This window comes from Erinaceus europaeus, chromosome 12 (genome assembly GCF_950295315.1).
Source record: "Erinaceus europaeus chromosome 12, mEriEur2.1, whole genome shotgun sequence".
Classification (NCBI taxonomy): Eukaryota; Metazoa; Chordata; class Mammalia; order Eulipotyphla; family Erinaceidae; genus Erinaceus; species Erinaceus europaeus.
In genome coordinates this window covers 91,203,183-91,227,036 of record NC_080173.1, presented here as the reverse complement: position 1 = coordinate 91,227,036, position 23,854 = coordinate 91,203,183, and the positions used below count along the sequence as shown (strand labels likewise).

General features: G+C 46.8%; 2 protein-coding genes across 7 annotated transcripts in view; one reads left to right on the top strand and one right to left on the bottom strand.

The window, feature by feature from the left end:
* ELAC2 (elaC ribonuclease Z 2) overlaps positions 1-1,065 on the top strand; it is a 33,555-nt gene extending 32,490 nt beyond the window's left edge. The window contains exon 25 of one of the 2 annotated variants that reach the window (XM_060204446.1): positions 927-1,065. In XM_060204446.1, the coding sequence (XP_060060429.1) occupies positions 927-1,046 (120 nt within the window). In that variant the 3' untranslated portion in view covers positions 1,047-1,065. Of the gene's footprint in view, positions 1-49; positions 404-926 lie in introns of those variants that run through there. The other variant, XM_016186486.2, reaches the window with a different exon arrangement.
* Positions 1,066-1,409: 344 nt separating this feature from the next.
* The window catches only part of ARHGAP44 (Rho GTPase activating protein 44), a 202,981-nt gene continuing 180,536 nt past the window's right edge, over positions 1,410-23,854 (bottom strand). The window contains exons 17-22 of one of the 5 annotated variants that reach the window (XM_060204450.1): positions 22,503-22,520; positions 21,531-21,752; positions 12,931-13,076; positions 8,111-8,488; positions 5,450-5,502; positions 1,414-1,552 (exon numbers count right to left, since the gene is read on the bottom strand). In XM_060204450.1, coding sequence (XP_060060433.1) covers positions 5,495-5,502; positions 8,111-8,488; positions 12,931-13,076; positions 21,531-21,752; positions 22,503-22,520 — 772 coding nt within the window. In that variant the 3' untranslated portion in view covers positions 1,414-1,552; positions 5,450-5,494. Of the gene's footprint in view, positions 1,553-5,449; positions 5,503-8,110; positions 8,489-12,930; positions 13,077-21,530; positions 21,753-22,502; positions 22,521-23,854 lie in introns of all 5 variants that reach the window. The other 4 variants (XM_060204448.1, XM_060204451.1, XM_060204452.1 and 1 more) reach the window with 4 other exon arrangements.

Here is a 23,854-nt window from a genome sequence, read left to right as displayed (position 1 = left end):
TATTTTAATAACATGACTTTTGACAACTATTTTGTACATTTATTTAAAGGTTAACTTTCAATCCCCTGGGCCCCATTACAAACTGGGTGCTGAACCGCCCTTTCCAGGAAAAGAACAAAGCTGTTGACATCAAAAGTCTGCAGATACAACTCTTCAAGAGGACTATTTTACACCATGTTGGGAAAAATAACTAAGCATTTTTTTTTAAGTTTCTCATTGTACACCTGTACACTGGTTTACGTTGAATGGCTCAAATTAAACAAATATAGATTTCATATATATATATATACAAATATTATAGCATGTATAGGTATATCATCTATTTTAAAAGGATCAAACTGTAAAGTGTGACTACATGCATGACCCAAATGGATTTCTCATTCCCTTATCCTCTCACCCCGAATGTAATTCTCTTCCCCCGGGTACTCTCCCAGCCCTCCTGAACGGATGGGATTTGATGAAAAGGGGTGAATGCCTGGTGTTGGCCTGTCCCTGCGGGCCACAGCCACTTGTACATACTTTGGGTAACAGAATTATTGCTATTCCCTTGTAACCTCCAGAAAAGAAAAGGCAGGCTCCTGGACCCCCAAGTTCCCAGTAAGCTGGGTATCCCAGAGGTCCTGGCCCCTGAGCCTGGAGAGGAAATGGAATTGTATCAGACATCTCATGTTTTGGGCAGCATGGGGAGATAGATTTGGGACCTCCAGATAACCTCTGAGATCATTTTTATTTACTTTTTTTTTTAATCCAGTTGTAGAAAATAATGTGATAATTAATGGGCGCTTTCAGTCACACGGTATGGAAAATCATTAAGTAAAACAAAGTCTGTATGTCATTTTGGTATGCCCAGATGAGAGGCAAACCCCCCTCCCCCTCTCCCTCTTCTCACACACACAGTTTTCACACTGACCTGGCTTCCCTTGCAGAGCTGGCAAAAGTCAATGCCCCAGGACTTCAAGAATTCCAGAACTAGTGCCAGTGTAGGTGAAAGGATCCCTCCCACACACACACACCCTGTGCCTGATCCACAGGAGCTGAGAGTGTAAGACTTGACACAGGAAGACAGCCGCCATGTTTAACAAGCAACTCCACCTTCACCCTACAAAGGTAACACTGCTGACAGCTACACCCTTGGGTGAAGAAAGAGGTGTTGGCTTAGCATGGAGTTTGAAAGGGGATCAAAAGAGGCACAAAGTCAAAAGGCCAAAGTCACCACCCAAAAGGGAACAAACATAAACTGCACCACCAGACATTTGCCACACGGGCCAGAGAGCAGTTCTCTGCAGACCAACCTCATGTTGGCAGTGACAGCAAGGAGCCAACAAGAACACTTGGCAGAGCCCGGGGACGCTCCTGGATGCGTATGTCTGCTGCGGCCGCATATGTACACACAGTGGGGATGGGGTGCCGTGTCAGAGGGCGGTGCTCTCTGACTCTTCCTCTGAGTCCCTCTTGTCAGTCACCGAGTGTCGCCGCACATGCTCCAGGGGGCTCAGGCGGAGTGTGGACCCGAGCTCTACGTGGATGGAGGGGATATCAAAGTGGACAAGATCTGCAAGTGGGCAGAGAGAAAGGTGGCTGAGAAGGTGGCTTCGGCTACGGGGAAAGCTGTCCAGTCAGGCAATACATTTAGTGTTAGGAAGAAGCCGTGGGTTGGGGCCAGGAAGGCTAGTTCTCATTCAGGGCCTGCTTTGCTCTTATCTTGCAAGCCAAGAGGATCTACATTCAGAATTCTGGAGAGAGCATAGAGGGTTACTAGACGGCTCCCCCCTACCCGCACCCTCCCCCCCCAACACACACACACACACACCTGTTCCATTATATTGACACCTACTCAGTTTTCATAAAGGATGTTTTCTGGGGTCTTTTCCAGAGGTATTCTGGGAATTTCGCAACTTAGATCCCTAAAATGTGTGGGTTCAAGGTACAAAATGGTACACCTGCTCCCCATCCCCACCCAGTTCTACCAAGTCCAGGAATGAGTGGGGGAATCCTGAGGGTGTTGTCACTGAAAGGTCTGAAACCATAACTTTGGCTGCTGGAGACAGGACAAAAGAAATCTGACTATGGGACAGTCCTACACGTCACTAGTAGGGAAGATGATTAAAAAAAATATGGGGCTGGGTGGTGACGCACCTGGTTGAGTACATATGTTACAGTGCACAAGGACCCCAGTTCAAGCCCCCAGTCCCACCTGCAGGGGGAAAGCTTCATGAGTGGTGAAGCAGGGTTGCAGGTGTCTGTCTCTCTCCCCTCTCCATTTCTGGCATCTCTATTCAATAAATAAATAAAATATAATAAATTTAGTGGTCTGGGAGTTGGCGCAGTGGCTAAGGCACTGGACTCTCAAGTATGAGGTCCTGAGTTCAATCCTCAGCAGCACATGTACCAGAGTGATGACTGTTTCTCTCCTCCTATATTCCTCATTAATAAGTAAATAAAACCTTTAAAAGTTTTTTCTTTAAAAAATACATATATTGTGGTCCAGGAGGTGGCGCAGTGATAAGGCGTTGGACTCTCAAGCATGAGGTCCTGAGTTCAATTCCCGGCAGCACATGTGCCAGAGTGATGTCTGGTTCTTTCTCCTTCTATCTTTCTCATAAACAAAATAATAATCTTTTAAAAATGCATATATATTTTCTTTGGCTAGAGAAATTGAGAGGGAAGGGTGGGGGTAGGGAAGGAGAGAGAAAGACACAGGACTGCTTCACCACTGGTGAAGCTCTTCCCCCTTTACAGGTGGAGTCTAGGGATTTGGACCTGGTTTTTGTGCATGGCAGAATAACGTGTGCACTCTACGGAGTGTGCCAACACCTGACGCTCGGACGCTGCTCTTACCAGGAATGTGGGCATTCTTCTGGGGAAATGACTAGGAAGGATGAGGTAACAGGGCCTAGTGTCTGGGATTTGGAAAGTCTGACAGTAACAACACAGGTCTTTAGAACCAGTGGATCAGTATAGGAAAGGCAGCTCTGGACCAGAGTCAAAGATGGGGACAGAGATGTTCGTTGCTTTCAGAGTTTTTGTTTTTGTGAAAGAAACATTCAGTCCGAAGAACGCTCTAACAAATGGACAAACACAATGGGATGCTGTCTTAAAAGACACTATATGGGGAGTCGGGCGGTGGCGCAGTGGGTTAAGCGCACGTGGCGCAAAGCGCAGGGACCGGCATAAGGATCCCAGTTCCAGCCCCTGGCTCCCCACCTGCAGAGGAGTCGCTTCACAGGCGGTGAAGCAGGTCTGCAGGTGTCTATCTTTCTCTCCCCTCTCTCTCTGTCTTCCCCTCCTCTCTCCATTTCTCTCTGTCCTTATCCAACAACAAAGCAACGTCAACAATGGCAATAATAACCGCAACGAGGCTGCAACAACTAGGGCAACAAAAAGGGGGAAAAATGGCCTCCAGGAGCGGTGGATTCATGGTGCAGGCACCGAGCCCAGCAATAACCCTGGAGGAAAAAAAAAAAAAAGACACTATATGAACATGGAAGTTCTGGGACAAAGGACTTCTTCTCTTTCACACGGACACACACACCCTTGCCCTCACACACCCCCACCACACACACACAAGAAGAGTTCCAGGAATGCCTGTCCTCTCTGTCATCATCTTGTTGCAGATTGGGGGTCTGAAGTTGATTCAGTTCTACTTGCTTCTGCTTGAGAGGTTATTTATGAGTCTTTGGGTTGGTTACATACTCTTAAGGTCTTGGGCAGACAGACATGTGGCCCTTGTTGATTCAGAAATCTATTCTCTGACTATGGGACATGTCACTACAAGGGAAGATGATTATAAATATTTATTTACTTTGGACAGAGAAAGAAATTGAGAGGGAGGGGGAGAGTAGGGAAGGAGAAAGACACCTACATTACTTCATGAGAAGTGTCACCTGGACTGGATTCTCACCTTCCCCCACTTTGCCTTAGCAGTCAGATGGGAAATAAGAAAGGGTGACACTGGCTTCAAAATGAAAATGTACAAAGCACAAAGACCAGCATAAGGATCCCGGTTCCAGCCCCCAACTCCCCACCTGCAGGGGCGTCACTTTACAGGCGGTGAAGCAGGTCTACAGGTTTCTGTCTATCTTTCTCTCCCCCTCTCTGTCTTCCCCTCCTCTCTCCACTTCTCTCTGTCCTATCCAACAACGACGACAACAACAACTACAACAATAAAACTACAAGGGCAACAAAAGGGAATAAATAAAATAAAAAGAAAATGTAGGTGCCAGCCCAGAACGGGCTTTGTGGTCAGCCATTATACCCAGAGGCTTGAGGGGAAAGGCAAAAAACAGCCCGTTCCTTTTGATTTTTTTTTCCCCTGTGTTCTTGCCTTTATTTTAATCTTGAACATGAGAACTTGAGGATACAGGGCAGCACCCGACATAAATGTTCCCAAACGACGCTAAGCCAGAAAGGATTTGTTGGGCCATGTACACTGGGAAAGAATAAACTCGGTGCCCTGGGAGAATAAAGTGGACAAACATAAGGTCCTGAGTTCAATCCCTGGAACCACATGTGCTAGCACTAGTCTCAGTCAATCGACTTATGACTTGTGAAATAAATAATTTTCCTTTTTTTTTTGCCTCCAGGGTTATCACTGGGGCTTGATGCCACTGCCCCTGGCAGCCTTTTTTTTTTTCCCCCATCATTATTGTTGTTGTTGTTACTGGCTAGGACAGAGAGAAATTGAGAGAGGAAGGGGAGACAGAGAGGGAGAAAGCAAGATACAGACACCCGCAGACCTGCTTCGCCACTTGTGAAATGTGTCCCCTGCAGGTCAGGAGCCGGGGGCTTGAAACCTGGATCCTTACGTGGGTCCTTAAGCTTAGTACACTTAACCGAGTACACCACCGCCTGGCCCCCTGAAATAAATAAATCTTAAAAAAAAAATAAGGAAAAAAATCTCAGAATGAATTCTAAGACTGCATGTTTGGTTTTTCAGGTGTCTCAGTTCAGAGGAAGGTTTGCATCCTGTATGAGAAAGGAGAAAGGCCAACACACCACACGGAAGATAGTGCATTGGCACAAAGTGGTCCTGCCATTAGGACACTTCCCAAACCAAGGTGTCCATGGAACATGAGCACACATGTTGAAGCGACCCATTAATCCAAAGGATCATGGTGTGAAGCACAGCTCTGTTCCCTGCTTAATGCTAAGCCAAAGGCTGTGGGGCTGAGACCAAGTGATTCTAGTGAAAGGCAAGGAAATGAGCTCAGGCTGTCTGCCGGCTTCCTCTCACACCTCCTAAAGAAGAGAAAGCTAGCCAAAAGGTCAGTGATCCCAAGAAGCCAGATGAGCTCCAGGATTCTGTCATTCGTTCCTGCTGAGGCCAGTGAAGGTGACAGAAGTGTAGCTGCCATGCCGCTGGTCTGAGCCACATGCAGAGAGCAGAGCAAAAAGCTGTCACCCAGCTGGCTAGAGCAAGGGGACAGGAGGCGAGGCTGAGGCTGCTTACCCTGGTAATCCCCCTCACACCGTATCCAAAACTGCATCACTCATGTCACACAGCTGCAAGAACACAATGATAGGATTTGGAGAAAGGAATAAACACAGTGACACAAGAACGTATCAACACTGCTAGATACCACGTGAAGTCAGGGAAGCCGCACCGGATCACTGGAGGTCCAGTCCCAGTTCGGTGACTTCGATACACAGACAAAACAACAGTCTGCTGCCAGAGACATGAAACAAGACAGGTGTGTGGGAGGGAGCGAGAGGCGTAATGTTCTAAAGGTTGGTCATTTCCTAAGCTATCACAAAGGGAAATGGATCACTCTGCTTTTTCTGCAGCCCCAGGGAGTACTGTTTCTAGCGTTTTCTGTTGTTCATTCTTGGCCCTTCAAATCTCTCCTTATACCGTTACCTTCTGTCTCTCCTGAGTGGTGGCCTCTCTACTCATTCCGGTTGGTTTATGTCTCCATGCTTCCCTGTGTGCCTGAGCTGGAGAAGGGACCTGAATCCTGGATTGGGAGGAGCAGTCCCTCGAGCTGATGGGATCCCCACAAGTTCCCAGGTGACCATGAACCCCTGAGCGACTGTACCTGTGTCCCCAACAACTCCCCCACCGAAGACTCAGTACCCATCACTCAAAAATGGCCAGTGGTAACCAGTGTTCACTTATGTCCTGAATTTTTTTTTAAATAAAATTTTAAGGTATTTCCTGAAATTTTCATAAGCCTCAGAGTAGATGATAACAGCTATGCCTTCAACATTAACCATTGCATTTCATTTTAACTTATTTTATTTCTTATTGCCATCAGGGCTATTTGCTGGGGCTTAATGCCAGCACTACAAAATCCACCGCTCCTGGTGACCATTTTTCCTTTTTTTTTTCTTTCAAATTTTTACTAAATAAGACAGAAAGAAATTGAGAGAGGACAGGGAGCTATAGAGAGGGAGTGAAAGACAGACACCTTTAGACCTGCTTCACTGCTCCTGAAGTAGACCCCCTGCAAGTGGGGAGTGGGGGCTCAAACCTGGGTCCTTGTGCTTGGTAATAGTGCATTTAACTTAGGTGCACCACTGCCTGGTCCCATCAACATTAGTCATTAAAAAAAAAGTTAAACCACTAGATAGCTGCTTCTGCAATATTTACATCTCCTGACCTATCACAAAACATTTAAATTGGGCTAGCCTTTCGCAAGCAGCCAAGATCTGAACCCCACTCAACTTGACTTCCATCAAATCAAGGGGAAAGCATCACTTTCAGAGAAGCTTATGGAGATACGAAATCCAGTTTCCCTGGATGGCACCTTTCTTTTTTATTACAATACGTGTGCATGTGTAGGGGCAGGATGTGTGTGTGTGTGTTTGCAAATTAAGTGTATCTGCTTTGTGTTTGTGTGTGTGTGTGTGCATGTGCGTGTGCGTGTGTGCTCGATCCAGTCTAAGATGCCTAACTTTCTGCTTGTGACCACAGGCTCCCATCCTGCCTCGTATGGCAGGCTATTTCAAAACGTCACCTACTATCTCCCTGAAAGAGGACTATGCCAAGACAGCTTTTGTGGTCACCCAAATTATGCCTGACTTTCTCATCTCATGCATGTGGTCCAAGTGTCCAGGGAGATGTTTCCAAAATGTCTTCTTCTTTTCTTTCTTTTTAAAATATTTTAAAATTATTTTTATTTATTTATTGGATAGAGGCAGCCAGAAATCTAGAGGGAAGGGGGAGATAGAGAGAGAGAGAGAGACAGAGAGACACCAGCAGTACTGTTTCACCACTTGCAAAGCTTTTCCCTCTGCAGGTGGGGACTGGAGGCTTGAACCTGGGTTTCTGCCCTTTATAACACGTGCGCTCAACCAGGTGCGCCACCACCCGGCCCCAGTCCTCTTCTTTTCAACCAACTTTTTTTTTTTTTTTTTACACTAAATGTAGTGTGTTTCGGGAGTTGGGTGGTAGCGCAGCGGGTTAAGCGCATGAGGCGCAAAGCGTAAGGACTGGCGTGAGGATCCCGGTTCGAGCCCCCGGCTCCCCACCTGCAGAGGAGTCACCTCACAAGCGGTGACAATGGGGCAAAACCATTTTATCTTTGATTTTAAGTTTAAAGAAAAACCAAATTTAGTAGTTACTGGCATATTCAATTAAGTTCTCAAAGCAAAGAGGCATCTTCTTTAGATTCTAACCCTTCCCCCTCTATATATTGTGTGTGTGTATATATATAAATTAAAAGGAAAAGTTGCCTGGTTTTTTATCTCTGCTTTCAATACAAGAACTTGAACTTGCTTAGCTGCTTGGACTCCAGCCAAGGAAACTCTCCAAAAGCCTCGCCTGTACTTTGATGATGTTCCTCACCAGTCTGGCTCCTAGGCTCTCTTGAGTTAAGCCAAAGGACAAGGGGCAAATAACAACCCCCCTCCCCTAAATTAAGCTGATAATCAGAACCCTGGGATTGGTGGGTGATTAACTGTGAGAGGAAAAACAAATCCCCAAAGATTCCCTTCTGCAGGGCAGTGTGGGTCGCAGGGTTTGTAGGGAAGCCTGCTTCAAAATGACTCGTGGTACCAGCATACCCATCATGTAGTTAAGAGGGGCTTGGTGGTGACACTAATGACCCCTCCATGTGGCACACATGATTAAGGATCATGGGAAGACTGGAGGGACCCGTGGCTTGGTTACCTGTAGACATGCTTTCCCCGGGGGACATGCCATCTATCACTGGATGCTCCGTGGACAGCGGACTAGAGGTGGAGAGGCTCACCGTGGGAGGCTGAGGCGGCGGCAGGGTAGGTCTCTGTCGGGGCTTAGGGGTGGGCCGCGATTTGGTTAAAGTGCTCGTGAAGACAGAAGGAGACGCCAGGGGAGGAGCCGCAGCTGGGGAGAGAGGGCCTGAGGCCAAGGAGTACCCTTGAGGGTAACTCAGTCCGTAGGGCGAAGGGGTGCTGGGTGGGGTGGGGGACAGGCTAAGTGGGGATGGCTGGCCTGCGGACTGGTCAGTCATAGTCCCCGGCTGGCCGAAGGGGACCTTGGGTGGAATTGGTGCTAGCTTCTTGGAAACTGAAAGAGAAAACACAACAGCAACAAGGAAACACAAAACTGTTAAATGAGGCCTGTCCAAGAAGCCTGTTAGCATTCCTTCACTCCTCCTCCTCCCCTAACCCGTAGCTCTTACTACAGGGAGAATAGCCAATACAGTCTTCAAAAATTACCCTAGAACTCTTAAGTTTTCATATATTCCCATCTGTTAAGTAACTTCTCCACCTCTTGTCTGGATACCTGCCAACACACACACACACACACACACACACACACACACACACACACACACACACACACACACACACACACACCATGAACAACTATCCATCCATAGACTAATTTCTGTGTCCACTTGTCACTTCTGAATGGTAAGAGGTATCAGTGGCTCACTCTGAGGAAGGCTGAGTTCACAACAGAAGACCGAAAGACTAAAGATCAGAGTTCATCTTCCAATTTTCTAGTGTGAAGCCTGCAGTAGAGATAATGGTCCTTGCTACAGGAAACTCTTGACTTTTAGGGGAAGCAGCCCCATGGCTCCAAACTCTAATTTCCACATGCGTACACATCCTTTAGCCACAAATTGGAGTGCCTTCTTCATCACTCTGTCTTCTTCTTCCTCCTCCTCCTCTTCTTCCTCTTCAAACCTGTCTACTTACCTCAGAGGTATTTTCCCACGAGAGGTGTAACCCTGAGTTGTAGCTCTATGAAGATCTACTGCATTTTTCTAAGTGAGGTATATTTCCCCCACTTTTGGGGGGGAGTTAATGGTTCACAGGATCGTTGTTGGCTCATGGGTACAACCTTTCACCTTCCCATAGTGGGTGTTTGCAAGACACTCTCTCCTCCAACCTATGTTCCCTTCCACCATTTATACACAAAGACCCCAGTGCCCCTCCATCCCATCCCTTTCCCTCCTTTCCCAGAGTCCTCTGCTGTTGGTCTGCTTCTAATTCTGCTTCTAAGACCTTCTGTTTTGATCATCACGTTAGGTTCGCTTGCATTACTTAACGCTGTGGTCTATTTACATAATCACTGCTTTACCTGAGACCTGCCCTGCCTACAGGGCATTGGTTTGATCCCCACTGGTTCGAGCTCTTTTTCCACTCCGCCTCCTCTCCTAGTCACATCCTGTTTTCCACCGTTTAATCCCCACTAGTTCGCACTCTTTCCTTCTCCCCACCCCCTATCCTACGTACTTCCTCTTCCTGACACTTCTGCCCCAGGAGATATAAAGGACAGGATTTTCTAATGAAGAGAGATTGATAGATTGCACTGCATCCCCGCTCATCAATAAAGACTGAACTGCGTTCCCAGCTCAGCCATGAGTCCCTGGTCATCTGTCTCCTGCCTGTGAAGCTAGCCTGGCACTCTGCTTTGGTGCAATACAACATACCCAGTCCCAGTTTCACCTTACGTTTCCCTTACTGTCCTTGCTCAACAAACGACTATTCCAACTCCCTCTCTAATGCCTTTGTTTTCCTCTTCTTACTTGTTCATGCTAATGGAGAACACATACATGACTCTTCTACATATCCTATACATTGAAGTGAAGTGGTAAGGGTGATACATGCAGGCATTTAGAAGAACTCCCTGATGGTAAAAGTCTGAACGTGATCACCAATCCAACATAATTAAGTGTAGGATACCCATGGACAGAGAAAAAGAACAGAACTTCTTGTGATGTTCCATGGACGTCCCTGTCTTCATCAGTGTGTTTCACGGATAATACTCTCCTGAGTCTCCAAGACCCAGTTTCAAATTCAGATCAATTTCTCTCCCACCATGTTTCCTGGGGAGCGGGCAATCTGTTTCAGCCTTTTCTGGGCAATGGGAAGACTGATATTCTCTCCACAGCAATATAATCACTAAAAGGTTTCTGTGTGTCTAGTACCATAGGCTCCTAAGATACAGTGAAACCTCTTCTTAGTCCTGTCTCTCGAGCTCCGGCAGTCAAATGCAAAAAATATGTGATTGGGAGAAGCAAATGTCAAGGCTTGAACTCGTTTTCTAAATGAGCTGGAATAGGTTGCAGTGGTATCACCATGATGTTCGTCAGAACATTCACCACTCTGGGAAGTGGTGGTATGAGACCATGTTCTAACGCTGTAGTCACACTGGCAAAAGACTGGAGGGATTGGCTCATGTTCTGTGTGCTAACAGTGGGCATGGAGGGAGATGGAGAAGAAAATGTTGCCTTTCAAAGGATGGTTCTGAGCTACTAAATGCCCTCTGGGAAAAGACTCGGTGTCCTAGGAAGCATTCTCTGCATTGTTCCAACATGCTGTGCAAAAGCAAACGGGTCTACCAGATCCCTGGTGTTAGGAAGAGGACTGGCCTGGAAAGGGAGCTGAGCTCACTGCATTAGACAACGACTTTGCTATTCCTCTGCCTTGTGGGGTTCTCACTGGGCTGGGTGTGTGTGTGTGTGTGTGTGTGTGTGTGTGTGTGTAATACTATGAAAACAAAGAAATGTCATATCTAGACATAAAGCTTCAGACACAGGCTGGCAGGGGTGGGGGAGTGGGGTGGTCAGGTGGTAGGGCACCTAGTGGAGTGCACACACTACAATGCTCGAGGACCTGAGTTTATGCCTCCGGTCGCCACCTGCAGGGGAAAGCTTCACAAGTGGTGAAGTAGAGCTACAAGTGTTTCTCTGTCTCTCTCCCTCTCTATACCTCCCTTTCCTCTCAATTTCTCTCTGTTTTATCTAATAATAAATAAACAAAGTCTTAGGCATGATGAAATCCATTGCTACTTTTTGGCCCCCTGTGCAGGAGGTCGACCCCGAGTGTCCCCACAGAATCCCGGCAGGGGTCATCACTTTGTTTTATAGTCTCACATTTATCTTTCTGGAGAGGTTGTGTCTGTCTACTCTTACAGCCTTAGTGCCCAGCCAAAGATCTGCAACTAACAGGGACTCATAAATATCGACAGGATAGATGACCACTGAATGGAGAATCCACAAAGTAGAAGGGCTTGAGAGAAGACTTGGATAAGGTGTCCCAGGTGTTCCCTGAAGCTGGGGGGCTGGCAGGGGACATGACCTGCAGGCACACATGGATAAATCCTGAAGCTAAAGCCACACCTCAAAACGGGAAAGGCCTGAATGGAGGGTAGATTTATATACCAGGTTAAAGACTTGTGGTGGGCCAGGCAGTGGCGCACCTGGTTAAGAGCACACATTACAATGCACAGTGACCCGGGTTTGAGCCCCTGGTCCTCACCTGCGGGGGGGAGCTTTATAGGTGGTGAAGCAGGGCTGCAGGGGTCTCTGTCTTTCTCTCCCTCTCTATCTCACCCTTCTCCTCTCAATTTCTCTCTGTCTCTATCCAATAATAAATAAATAGATACATACATACATAAAATGAAAAAATAAAAATTAAAAAAAAGACTTGTGGGACTGGATGGTGGTGCACATATTAACATATGTGGTGCACATATTAACTTCTGACTAGAAGTGAGGTAGCTCACAAGTATGGAATTTCTCAGGCCGTTCACAGCCATAAATGTGAAGGGGAGGACTGGATTCCTCATCTAACATCACCTTCCACAAATGATCTAAGACAGGTATCTGCACAAGGCTCCAGTGGGGAGAAGGGGCTCCTGCGTTAGACTCCATACTGTGGTCTCTGTGTGTGTGCGTCCGTGCATGCAACTGGGGCTTTATGTGAGCACAGTTGCACTGCTCCAGGTGGCGTTTTCATTCATTTGAGAGAGGCCGAGTTGAGGAGGTGGGGTAAGCACCACAGCTCTGGGCAACTGAGTTTCCTCCAGTGCCCCAGTACCTCCCATGTTGTGCTAGGGCTTGAGCTCTCCTTGGCTAGACACACAACAAGGCAGGCAACCTATCCTGTAAGTTATCTATTTTCCTTCAAAATGTATTATTTTTACTTATTGGATAAAGACAGAAATCAAAAGAGGAGGGAAAGACAAAGAGGGAGAGACAGAGAGATACCTGCAGCCCTGTTTCACCACTTGCAAAGCTTACCCCCTGCAGGTGCGGTGGGGGGACCAGGGGCTTGAACCTGGGTTCCTTGTGCATTGCAACCTGTTCGCTTAACCAGGTGTGCACTACCCAGGGCCCCATAAGTTATCTCTCTAGCTCCGTGATACATTTTAAATGTTGGCCCTGGGTCTGGCAGGGTCCATGGAAGACACGCATCACCATGTATAGTATTTGTAGCCATTTCAGAGTATGAGAAGCAATTTGGTTATACCCCTAAAAAACTCACCACTCAACTGAGTGATCCGCACAAGGATGCAATGATCCCTCTTGGAGGTTCATGCCCTACAGCAATCACAGTTAATATTCAAAAGCTGTTATGCTCAGAGCAGGGTTTTCACTAAGTCCCACAGTTTCAAAAAACAAACAAATAAATAAACACAAATGGGGGGAAACTGAGTTTGTAGCAGTGTGCCAGCTATCCCTGAGACTCCCATGGAGGACAACAGTGCCGTACCTTTTCGGAGGGTGTGAGGGCTCTGGTCTGCAGGCGGCTGACTGGGGCTGGCGCCTGGCTGTGCCCCTGCACAGGATGTCCCCTGGCTGGAGCCCAGACTGCCTTTCTGTGCTGATCCTGGAGAAAGCTCCTTGCTTTTAGAAGTGCTAGGACACAAGCACACAGGACAAAAGAAAGCACCTGAATTCAGGCCACATCAGTACCTGCTCTGTGAGTTGCACTCCCATCTGTTTCTCAGGGATGTTCCTAGCTCTGCTCCATATTGGTCAAAGATTCTCCTAGAGGTGACTGTCACTAGTTGCGGGGGGGGGGGGGGGGGCAAGAAGCTGGCTTCTCTACCTGTCTCTCACCGCCGGTTCTTTTTATTTATTTATTTATTATCCCTTTTGTTGCCCTTGTTGTTTAACATTATTGTGGTTATTGACGTCATTTTTGTTGGATAGGACAGAGAGAAATGGAGAGAGGGAGGGGAAGACAGAGGAGGAGAGAAAGACAGACACCTGCAGACCTGCTTCACCGCCTGTGAAGCGACTCCCCTGCAGGTGGGGAGCTGGGGGCTCGAACAGGGATCCTTACACCGGCCTTGTGCTTTGCGCCACGAGCGCATAACCCGCTGCGCCACCGCCCGGCTCCCCTCACTGCCAGTTCTTTCCCCACAACTCTGCCCTCTCTCCATGAGAACATAAGTAATGTGACTGATCACCCCCACTACAGGCTGGGATTGACAGAGGGGTTCTGGGCCATCCTAGGGCTGCAATACCACCATGTTTTGGTCCCCTCTAGATTCTGGGCCATCCTAGGGCTGCAATACCACCATGTTTTGGTCCCCTCTAGATTCACAGTCTAGGAGTGCCAAGACTTCTTTAGGCCCATGTGCTCAACAGAGGCTGCCGACCCAGGCTCCTACTAAGGCCCTTGTCCTCCAGTTCTCCAGCTGCTTCGCCCCAAGCCTCCATCACACCCCAAGAAATTATTCTGAGGTCCATCGTGAAGGTCAGTAAAATGTCCCAGCAAATGCTGACCAAAGACCCCAAAGATGCTCCAGGACACAGGACGGTTCAGCTTCCAGCTCTCCACACCTAAAAGCGAGTGACAGGGGACCGGGTGGTGGTGCACTGGGTTAACTGCACGTAGTACGAAGTGCAAGGACCCACTCAAGGATCTCAGCTTGAGATCCCCTCTCCTCCGCTCCCCATCTGCAAGGGAGTTGCTTCACAAGCAGTGAAGTAGGTCTGCTGGTGTCTTTCTCTCTCCTTCTCTATCTTACCCTCCCTTCTCAAGTTCTTTCTGTCCTGTCCAGAAGAAAAAAAAAATGGCCACAGAAGCAGGGGATCCATATACAGGCACCAAGCCCCAGTGATAACCCTGGAGGCAAAAAACCAAACCAAACCAAACCAAAACAAAACAAAACAAAACAAAATCAAAAAACAAAACAGTGGGTGAGGGTCAGTGACAGCAAGAGTCTCTGGAAACCCTCAAACTAATATGGAGATTTTAGCTAGCTCAGGAATCAGCTTTCACTACTGGCTCTTTCTCAAACACTCTCCTAATGAAAATGGATATGCTCAATTCAACTCCTTGAGCCAGGGGCAGCAAATACCTCACTCACTGCCATCTCCCAACATACCATCCCTAGCAGCCTTTTCTAATCAGTCCACGTTTTCCCCCAGAGAGCTCTGCATCACTCTCAACCTAGAACTCCGTGATGTCTGTCACAAATCAAGATTGGGTAGTGTGATCTTGAAGGTGGGCACTGTCTGCTTCCTTTTCTCAAATTTACTTGCATGCAGTGACAACAGGTAGGCTGTAGGGAGTACTAGAACCCACACAAATCCTTTGCAATGGCTACATTTTAGCTACTGCCCATTTCTTCCCTACAGTTACAGTATAATCGAAGAAGTAGGTACACAGGGCTCATGGCCACTGGGTATAAGAGAACAGCTGCGAGGCAGGGTGGAAAAGTGAACATTTAGCTAAGTATAACTGATTTTTCCCATGGGTAAGAATGAAGAGAAGATCACATTCAAGACAGTGGTTAATTCTCTCTGATGGCACTCACAGCAAGCTATCCACTCAAGAATGTTCCCCCCCCAAATAGGGATTACAGAATTAAAGTTACTTAGGATTTAACTAGTACTTCTGCACCCTATAAAGATCTTTGGTCCATACTCCCAGACGGATAAAGAATAGGGAACCTTCCAATGGAGGGGATGGGATACAGAACTCTGGTGGTAGGAACTGTATGAAACTGTACCCCTCTTATCCCATAATCTTGCTGATCCTTATTAAATTGCTAATAAAAAATAAATTAAAAAAAAAGAGAAGAAACAACTGGTACAAGAAAAAAAAAAAACTGTTTTAACACTTCTTTGTCCCTGAGATGGAGAGCAGGTACATTCCCTACAGGAAAAAGTGTTCTTTTAAGCAAGGGAAGGGTAGAAGGTACTCTTATATTACCATAGAGGGAGAATCTAGGGACTTTCTAAGAAAGTTGCATAAACAAACTTAAATACTTTGTTTCCTTTTTTTTGTTTTTTTGCCTCCAGGGTTATCACTGGGGCTTGCTGCCTACACTAGGAATCCACTGCTCCTGGAGGCCATCTTTTTTCCATTGTTGTTGTTGCTGCTGCTATTGTTGGATAGGACAGAGAGAAATTGAGAGAAGAGGGGAGGAGAGAAAGACAGACACCTGCAGATCTGCTTCATTGCTTAGGAGTCAGGGTACTTTTCTCTTCTTTTCTTTTCTTTTTCTTTCTTTCTTTTTTTTTTTTTAAACTAGCCTAAAAGCCTGAGCCACTGTTCTCATTTCTTCTTTGTCTAAAAAAAAAAAAAAATAGAAAAGGCAAAGTTTGGGTCATAAATTTATATATTGATGAGATGGGGGATGGTGGAGAGAGAACTAGAGTATCACTCTGGCATATATGATTCCAAGGATTAAGTTTGGGACTTTAGGTCTGAGAATGAAAAAAAATTTTTTTCTTTACATATACTGTGCCACCCACCCCTGGGCCACAGTCACCGATTTCTGAGACATCTCCCCCTTCATATGTACAAAATTTGATTTTTTTTAACCTCCTGCTGACATATCTTAGATCAATTTAATTATTAGACCAGCCCTGATAACCAAGAAAGGTAGGAGGAAATTTTCTCCTTTTCTCCATCTGAGTTTTATATACTATATATAATTCTCCAAGGCAAAAAAAAAAAAAAAGCCATTTTAATCCAAAGGCATCAGAAAAGCAACACTTCCTTTCTCTCTTCTAATAATGAAAGTCAAGAAGAAAATTCTTGCCTCATAACATAAGGTTGAGCAAAAGCTTCTTTTATTCTTCTTTTTAAATTTCTTTATTGGGGGATTAATAGTTTACAGTTGACAGTAAAATACAGTAATTTGTACATATATAACATCCTCCCCCCCCCCTAAAAAAAGTCTTTTATTCTTAAGTTCCAAAGACACCCAGGAACTGCAGCTAAGGAGATGACTTAGCATGATGAGATTCCTGGTATAGTCTCTAGCAATATATATATATAATAGTGGTACTCTGGTGCTCTCTCTCTTTCTCTCTCAAGAAATTCTCAGCTATATGTAATAAATAAGATTTAAAAAAAAAATCATACCCAAAAGTTACATACCCTTTCACCCAATTATGCCACCAAAAGTAAGATAAAGCAAACAAACATATATATGGAGTGGGGGGGAGGGGAGAGAGAGAGAGAGAGCTGGGTCGGCTAATAGCAGACCCAGTAGAGTGCACATGTTACAGTGTGCAAAGACTCAGGTTCAGCTCCTGGTCCCCACCTACGGGAAGCTTCACAAGCAGTAAAGTAGTACTACAGGTTGGTATCTATCTATGTTGTGACCCCCAACGGATTTGGGACTATTAGCATACGAATGATGTCAGCCTGGGGCTGGGACACAATGGAAAGTATAAAAGCATGGACTTGGAGCAGCTGATGTTCTCTGGCTGCTGCTTTTTCTCCTGGTCAGAAGCATCTCTGCGGAGGTGCTCCAGATATCTGCCATGGCTACTTCTCCTGGGAACTGAATACGTGTGACTCAGCTAGCCAGTAAACTTTTAGACCCCTTTATAGTCACGAACAACCTATACCTCAGCTGATAATTGTTTATCTTATGGGACTGACCTTTTTCTAACTATACCCAGACTTTATGGACTTAAGAGTACTATATATATATATATATATATATATATATATATATATATTCCCTTTTGTTGCCCTTGAGGTTTTTATTATTGTTGTAGTTATTATTGTTGTTGTTAGTGATGTCATTATTGTTAGATAGGACAGAGAGAAATGGGGGGGGCAGAGAGGGGGAGAGAAAGACACCTGCAGACCTGCTTCACTACCTGTGAAGCGACTCCCCTGCAGGTGGGGAGCCGGGGCCTGGAATCAGGATCCTTAAGCCGGTCCTTGCGCTTTGTGCCACGTGAGCTTAACCCGCTGCGCTACCACCCGACTTCACCTAGAGTACTCTTAACCCCTAATGATAATTGCTTACTTTACATTTTACCTATTTCACCCCAATAAAACCTTCTATTGTCTAAACCTGTTCTCAGCTCCCTGCTGTGAATCCTTTTACATGCCTTAAAGCTAACCTTTTTAAGTGAAAATTACAACATATCTATCTGTCTATCTCTGTCTCTCCCTCCCCTCTCAATTTGTGTCTTATCTAAATATGGCGTTAGTTTTGGGGGCTCATGACTCAGCGAGCTGGGGTGCCAAGAGGCAGGACTCAGAGTTTGAGGTTTGCGTTCATGTTAAGCAGACAAACAGGGTGTGGGAGTTGAGCCTGTCTGGAAAGAACCAACGGGCCATGTTCCCTGCCCATGTGATTATGCAAGGCCACCCATTCGTAATGCTCCTGAAACATCCATAGTCCAGTTAAATCCATCACCAAGGGGCCTTTCCCAGAAATAGGCTTTATGGGTGGAGATGGTGATGCAGCTGGTTGAGAACGCAGATGACAATCACAAAAACCTGGATTCATGGGAGTTGGGCGGTAGCGCAGCGGGTTAAATGCATGTGTCGCGAAGCGTAAGGACCGGCAGAAGGATCCCGGTTGGAGCCGCCCCCCCCCCCTGCTCCCCACCTGCAGGGGCGTCGCTTCACAGGCGGTGAAGTAGGTCTGCCAGTGTCTGTCTTTCTCTTCCATTTGTCTTCCCCTTCTCTCTCTATTTCTCTCTGTCTTATCTAAAACGACAACATCAGTAACAACAACAATAATTACAACAACAATGAAAAACAACAAGGGTAACAAAAGGGAAAATAAATTAAAAAAAACAACAACTGGATTCAAACCCTCTGTCCCCATCTGATGAGGGCAAGCTTCACGAGTGGTGAAGTAGGTCTGCAGGTGCCTCTCTTTATCTTACCCTATCTTTCTCTCCTCTTTCAATTTCTGTTTCTGTCTAAAAGAAAAAAAAAAGCATCTGTATAGGCACCTGGCACTAAATATCTTTTACAAGATGGTGACTCTGAGTTAAGACCTCGCATGCCTGAAGAAGGAATAATCTCAGAAAAATTGCATGCTTACTTGTCCTTTTTTTTTTTTTTTTTCCTCTAGCTGCCTCTGCTGCTCCAGTGAACCTGTTCTCTCCTGTCTCTGTCTTTCAAGCTGACCTGAGCTCAGAAAGCACCCAGTCAGGACTGCATTCCTTTGTCTCCTCTGAGCCAGTTATGAATGACAGCCTAAGCACGCAGTGTCCCCTCCCCACTCACCTCTCTGTCTCTCTCTCTTGCTGGATAGAGACAGAACTGAGAAGAGAGGAAGAGAAAGAGAGGGAATGAGACAGAGAGATACCTACATCCCTGCTTCACTAGTTGTGAAGCTTTTCCCCTGCAGGTAAGGACCAGCAGCTTGAATTTGAGTCATTGTGCACTGTAATGTGCGCACTTAACCAGGTACGCCAACACCTGGTCCCCCCTCTGTCATTTCTCTATCTCATAAGGGAAATACTTTCTGCTTATTATAATAAATAGACAAATAAATAGGGGGCCAGGCAGTGGCGCACCTGGCTAAGCACACACATTACAGTGCGCGCAAGGATTCAGGTTCAAGCCTCTGGTTTCCACCTGCAGGAGGGAAAGCTTCAGACGTGATGAAACAGGGATGCAGGTGTCTCTCTGTCTCTCTCTCTATCTCTCCCTCTCTTTTCAATTTCTGTATCTATCCAATAATGAATCAATAAAAAAGATTTTTTTTTTAAAAAAAAAGATGTATAAAAAAATCAAATCGGTGGTCGGGAGGTAGCGCAGTGGGTTAGGCGCACGTGGCACAAAGCGCAGGGACCAGCGGAAGAATCCCGGTTCGAGCTCCAGCTCCCCACCTGCGGGGGAGTCGCTTCACAGGTGGTGAAGTAGGTCTGCCGGTGTCTGTCTTTCTCTCCCCCTTTCTGTCTTCCCCTCCTCTCTCCATTTCTCTCTGCCCTATCCAACAACAATGACATCAATAACAATGATAATAATGACCACAACGATGGTAAAACAACCAGGCTATCAAAAGGAAAAGAATGGCCTCCAGGACCAGTGGATTTGTGGTGCAGGTACTGAGCCCTGGCAATAACCCTGGAGACAAAAAAAAAAAAATCAAATCAATGAAAAGCCCATCTCAGGTGCCGAACTGGCACCTTGTGGTGCACGTGTGATTCTCTCTGTACATGGGTGTGTGTGTAGGTAAATGATGGTGGTGATGATGGAGGAGAAGAAAGACTCCTGCGAAGTATGAGTTAAAACATCCAGCTTCCCAACGCCCCCATTTTGCCTCCTGCAGCGGCCATGGAAACAAGCTGCGTTCACTGTGGAGGAACCATTCTCTGAGTTGCTATTTTAGGACAGACAGACACAAACAGCAATTTTCACAGCCTCAATTCCCTCTGGCCAGGCCGCTTTCAAGGAAAGCTCAGCTTGGCCTCTTTCCCCTGCACCCAGGTCTGCCAGGTGCTGCTGTGGTGTTTGTCAGTGTCTGCTCGCTGGAACCCGGACATCTCAGGGATTCAGGCAGCAGCTTTCATTTCTGGGTGGTGGCACACCAGGTTGAGTGTACATGTTACAGTGCTCAAGGACCTGGGTTTGAGCCCTTGGACCTCACCTGCAGCTGTCTCTCTGTCTCTCCCCCTCTTTATTCTCCCTACCTTCTCAACTTGTGGCTTTCTTGGGGCTGAGTGGTGACCTAGTGAACTTGGTTGAGTCCACATGTTACAATGCTCAAGGTCCTGGGTTTGAGCCCTTGGGCCCCACCTGTAGGATAGAAAGCTCCACAAGTGGTGAAGTAGTGCTGCCGGTGTCTCTCTGTCTCCTTCTCTGTCTCCCCTTTCCTCTTGATTTCTCAAGTTCTGTTTCTAGCCGATATAAAAAAAAAAATCTGTCTCTATCCAACAAAGAAAGATAATAAAAATTATTTTAAAATAAATGTCCACTGTATTAATGACAGAATGAGCTTGTTCTCTCTCCTTTTTCTTCCTGTAAAGGTAAAACAAGTCGGGCTGTAGTGCAGTGGGTCAAGCGCAGATGGTGCAAAGCGCAAGGACCGGCGTAATGATCCTGGTTCAAACCCCTGGCTCCCCATCTGCAGGGGGGTCTCTTCACAGGCAGTGAAGCAAGTCTGTAGGTGTCTATCTTTTTCTCCTCCTCCTCTGTCTTCCCCTCCTCTCTCCATTTCTCTCTGTCCTATCCAACAATGGCAACATCAACAACAACAACAATAACTGCAACAATAAAACAACAAGGGCAACAAAAGGGAATAATAAATTTTTTAAAAAGCATGACAAGATGGCCAGATGGTAAGCTGAAAAGGTCACCAGACCCAGCTTGGTGTCACCACCATTCCTTCCTCTGATTTGTGTACATTTTGGTAGGAAAAATGGAGGGCGTAAGGAAGGATTACTAAATTTCTAAAGTTCGAGTACGTAAGTTATTATTAAGAAGGGAAATGGAGAAATGGTGAACTTTTTTTTCTCATACAGCAGCAGCAGACTGCCACTTTGTATGTTGGTTTGGGAAGTTATTCTTGGAAAATCTGAACTTTCTCTCTTTGTTTTTAAAAATTATATTTATTTATTGGATAGAGACAGCCAGAAATCAAGAGGGTAAGGGGGAGATAGAGAGGGACAGAGACAGAGAGACATCTGCAGCCCTGCTTCACCACCTGTGAAGATGTCCTCCTGCAGGTGGGAACTGGGGCTCGAACCCAGGTCCTTGTGTATTGTAAAATGTGCGCTCAATCAGGTGCGCCACCACTCAGACCCCAAACATATTTTTATTTAGTCTTTTCATGAGAAAGAGACAGAGAGAGAGAAAGACCAGAGCACTGTTCAGCTCAGGCTTATGGTGGTGTTAGGGATTAAACCTGGGACTTCAGAACCTCAGCTATGAGAGTCTTTTGCACAATCATTATGCTGCCTCCCTAGCCCCTCGAATTTTCTCTGCTGACCCAGGGACTGCCAATGACTTATGTAGAAAGCCAAGCATGAATGCTTAAAACTAGGGTAGGGTAGGGGGTGACAAATCCGAGAGGCTTTGAGTGGGCAAAGCAGTTATCCGGAACCCCCCTGCATTGTAGGCCAGTCGACCCTGGAGCTTACCTGGTCCGCTCAACCCCAGGCTGGAGGCCCAAGCTGGATGGAGAAAGCATGGATGCCGCTGGGCCTTCGGGGGACTGCTCCGGAAGGGGTGATGACAGAGGTGCAGCAAGCTCAGCGGGAGGGGCAGGAGGCTGCATGTTGGGCGGGGCGCAGGCTGTTTTCCGGCCGGCCGAGGAGCCTCTTCGAGCTACCCAGGAGGTGTCCATGACCCTCACGCCCATGCTGGCGAGGGACACAAAGACACCGGCTTACCCACGTGTGACCGGTGACAGGCTCCCTCCCCCATGAAGCGGACACATTCAAGCACGTCCCTGTGAGGAGAACAGCAGTACAGCCTTAGCACCCTTCTGGACCCAGGGAAGCCAGCATCACAGGGGTCTGCTGCTCCAGCTCGGGCCTTGCACCAGTTACCCTGGCACAGCCGGCAGGCAGCGGCCTCCCATCCTGTCCCAAAGCCAGCTGGCCTTGGGCTGACCAGCTCCCTGTGCATGACATCCAAGCTTCCTCAGAGCAGCGTGTGGGTTTGGGGGGGGGGGGGACGCGGGGGGGAACTGTTTCCTCCCTGGTGGGAGAGGGAAGAGGGTGTGGTAGAGACCAGAAGCATCAGATGAGAACATGTAACCCAACCAGAAGGAAACTTACAAATCATCCATCTTTCTACTTTTTTTTTGTCACCTGGGGCCTAAAGCACAGGACCGAGTCAGGATTCCTGCACTAGCCACACTACCCTGGCCACGTTATCGCCTCTTCAAGTCCACGCCTGCTTGTCTCCATGGCAGGGAATGGGATCATGCCTATGGACACGCTCAAGTCTGAGTCTATCTCAGTATCTCAGTGATGGGAACACAGCTTCAGGTATGTCGGCCAAGCAACCAGACACGGCACATTCACCCTCACAGAGCCGGTTAAGGAAGAGCTCCCTTAGGTTTCTGAGCTTGAACTTGGCCTCATGGCTACCAGAGGATACCATACCTTTGGATTTTCCTAAGGCTGCAGGGATAGAAACATACAGACATTAGTGTCGAAATAACTATCCCTGACTTTCTCTTGTCAAGGTCAAGGGGTCGGAACATGGGGCTTCTATTGTGCCATGAATTTACTTGAAGTTGGTCTATCAAGTTTAAGTGACTCTGGGGCCAGGCAGCGGCACACCTGGTTGAGCGCACAGGTTACGATGAGCAAGAACCTGGGTTCGAGCACCCCCCCCCCCGGTCTCTACCTGCAGGGGGAAAGCTTTGCGAGGGTTGAAACCGGGCTGCAGGTGTCTCTCTGTCTCTCTCCCTATCTCCCCCTACACTCTTGAGTTCTGGCTGTCTCCATCCATTAAATAAAGATAATAGCAAATTAAAAAATGTAATAGTTATAAAGTGACTCCTCCTTTTAGGAGTGAAAATCATAGCCTATCAAGCACACAGATGAATAAAAAAAAAAAGAGCAGCTGAAAAACTGGTAGTGGTGTGTGGGATTAGGTTGGGAGGGAGTGGCATCACAAAGGAGAAAAGAAATAGAAGCAGTCACCTGCTAGCTTCTAAGCTATGTGTCTCAAAAGGCAGTCCAGTGACAGTCATTTCAGACCTTCATCGCTAAGACAATAGCTAGTATTTCTGATATTAACAGAGACATTCATGAAAGCCACCAAGATGTCTTTCCCATGGTATCTATCTCTACTGTGAATACACTCAGTAGTGTGGGGACTGAGGTTCTCAAACACTTACTTGGACCCACACTGGTCAGAAGCACAGTTATTAAATCACAAAGTTCAGCCCACCTAAATGATGACATTTACCTTGTAGAGGTGCAACGAGATTAAGAAGCAAAAGACTGGGGCCAGGTGGTGGCACATCTGGTTAAGTGCTCACATTCCAGTGAGCAAGGACCCAAGTTCAAGTCCCTGGTCCGCACCTGTGGTGGGAGACTTCACAAGTGGTGAAGCAGGGATGCTGATGTCTCTCTGTCTCCTTCTCTCTCTACCTGCTCCTACTCCACCCCTCCAATTTCTGTGTCTATCCAATAATAAATAGTATTTTTTTAAAAAAATGAAGCAAAAGACTTAAATTTGGAAATGGGTGGCAGCAGATGGAATGTGGGTTCTTTCAAGATAGGTCTTGGGTTGACACTACAGAGAGGAACTTGGGAAAGTGGATAAGGATAGCTTCTGAACACTCTTTCTTCTGTGAGGTCCCAAGACTTCACCATTCCACATCCACCAGTAGTCTTTCTCATCTTTCCGGAATGGTGTAGAGGAGGCACCTTTGGGATGCTGGTGTCCCTCCTTCAGCATTTATTAGCTTTCAAGTCCTTTTGGGTCTTGCACCTTCTATGAA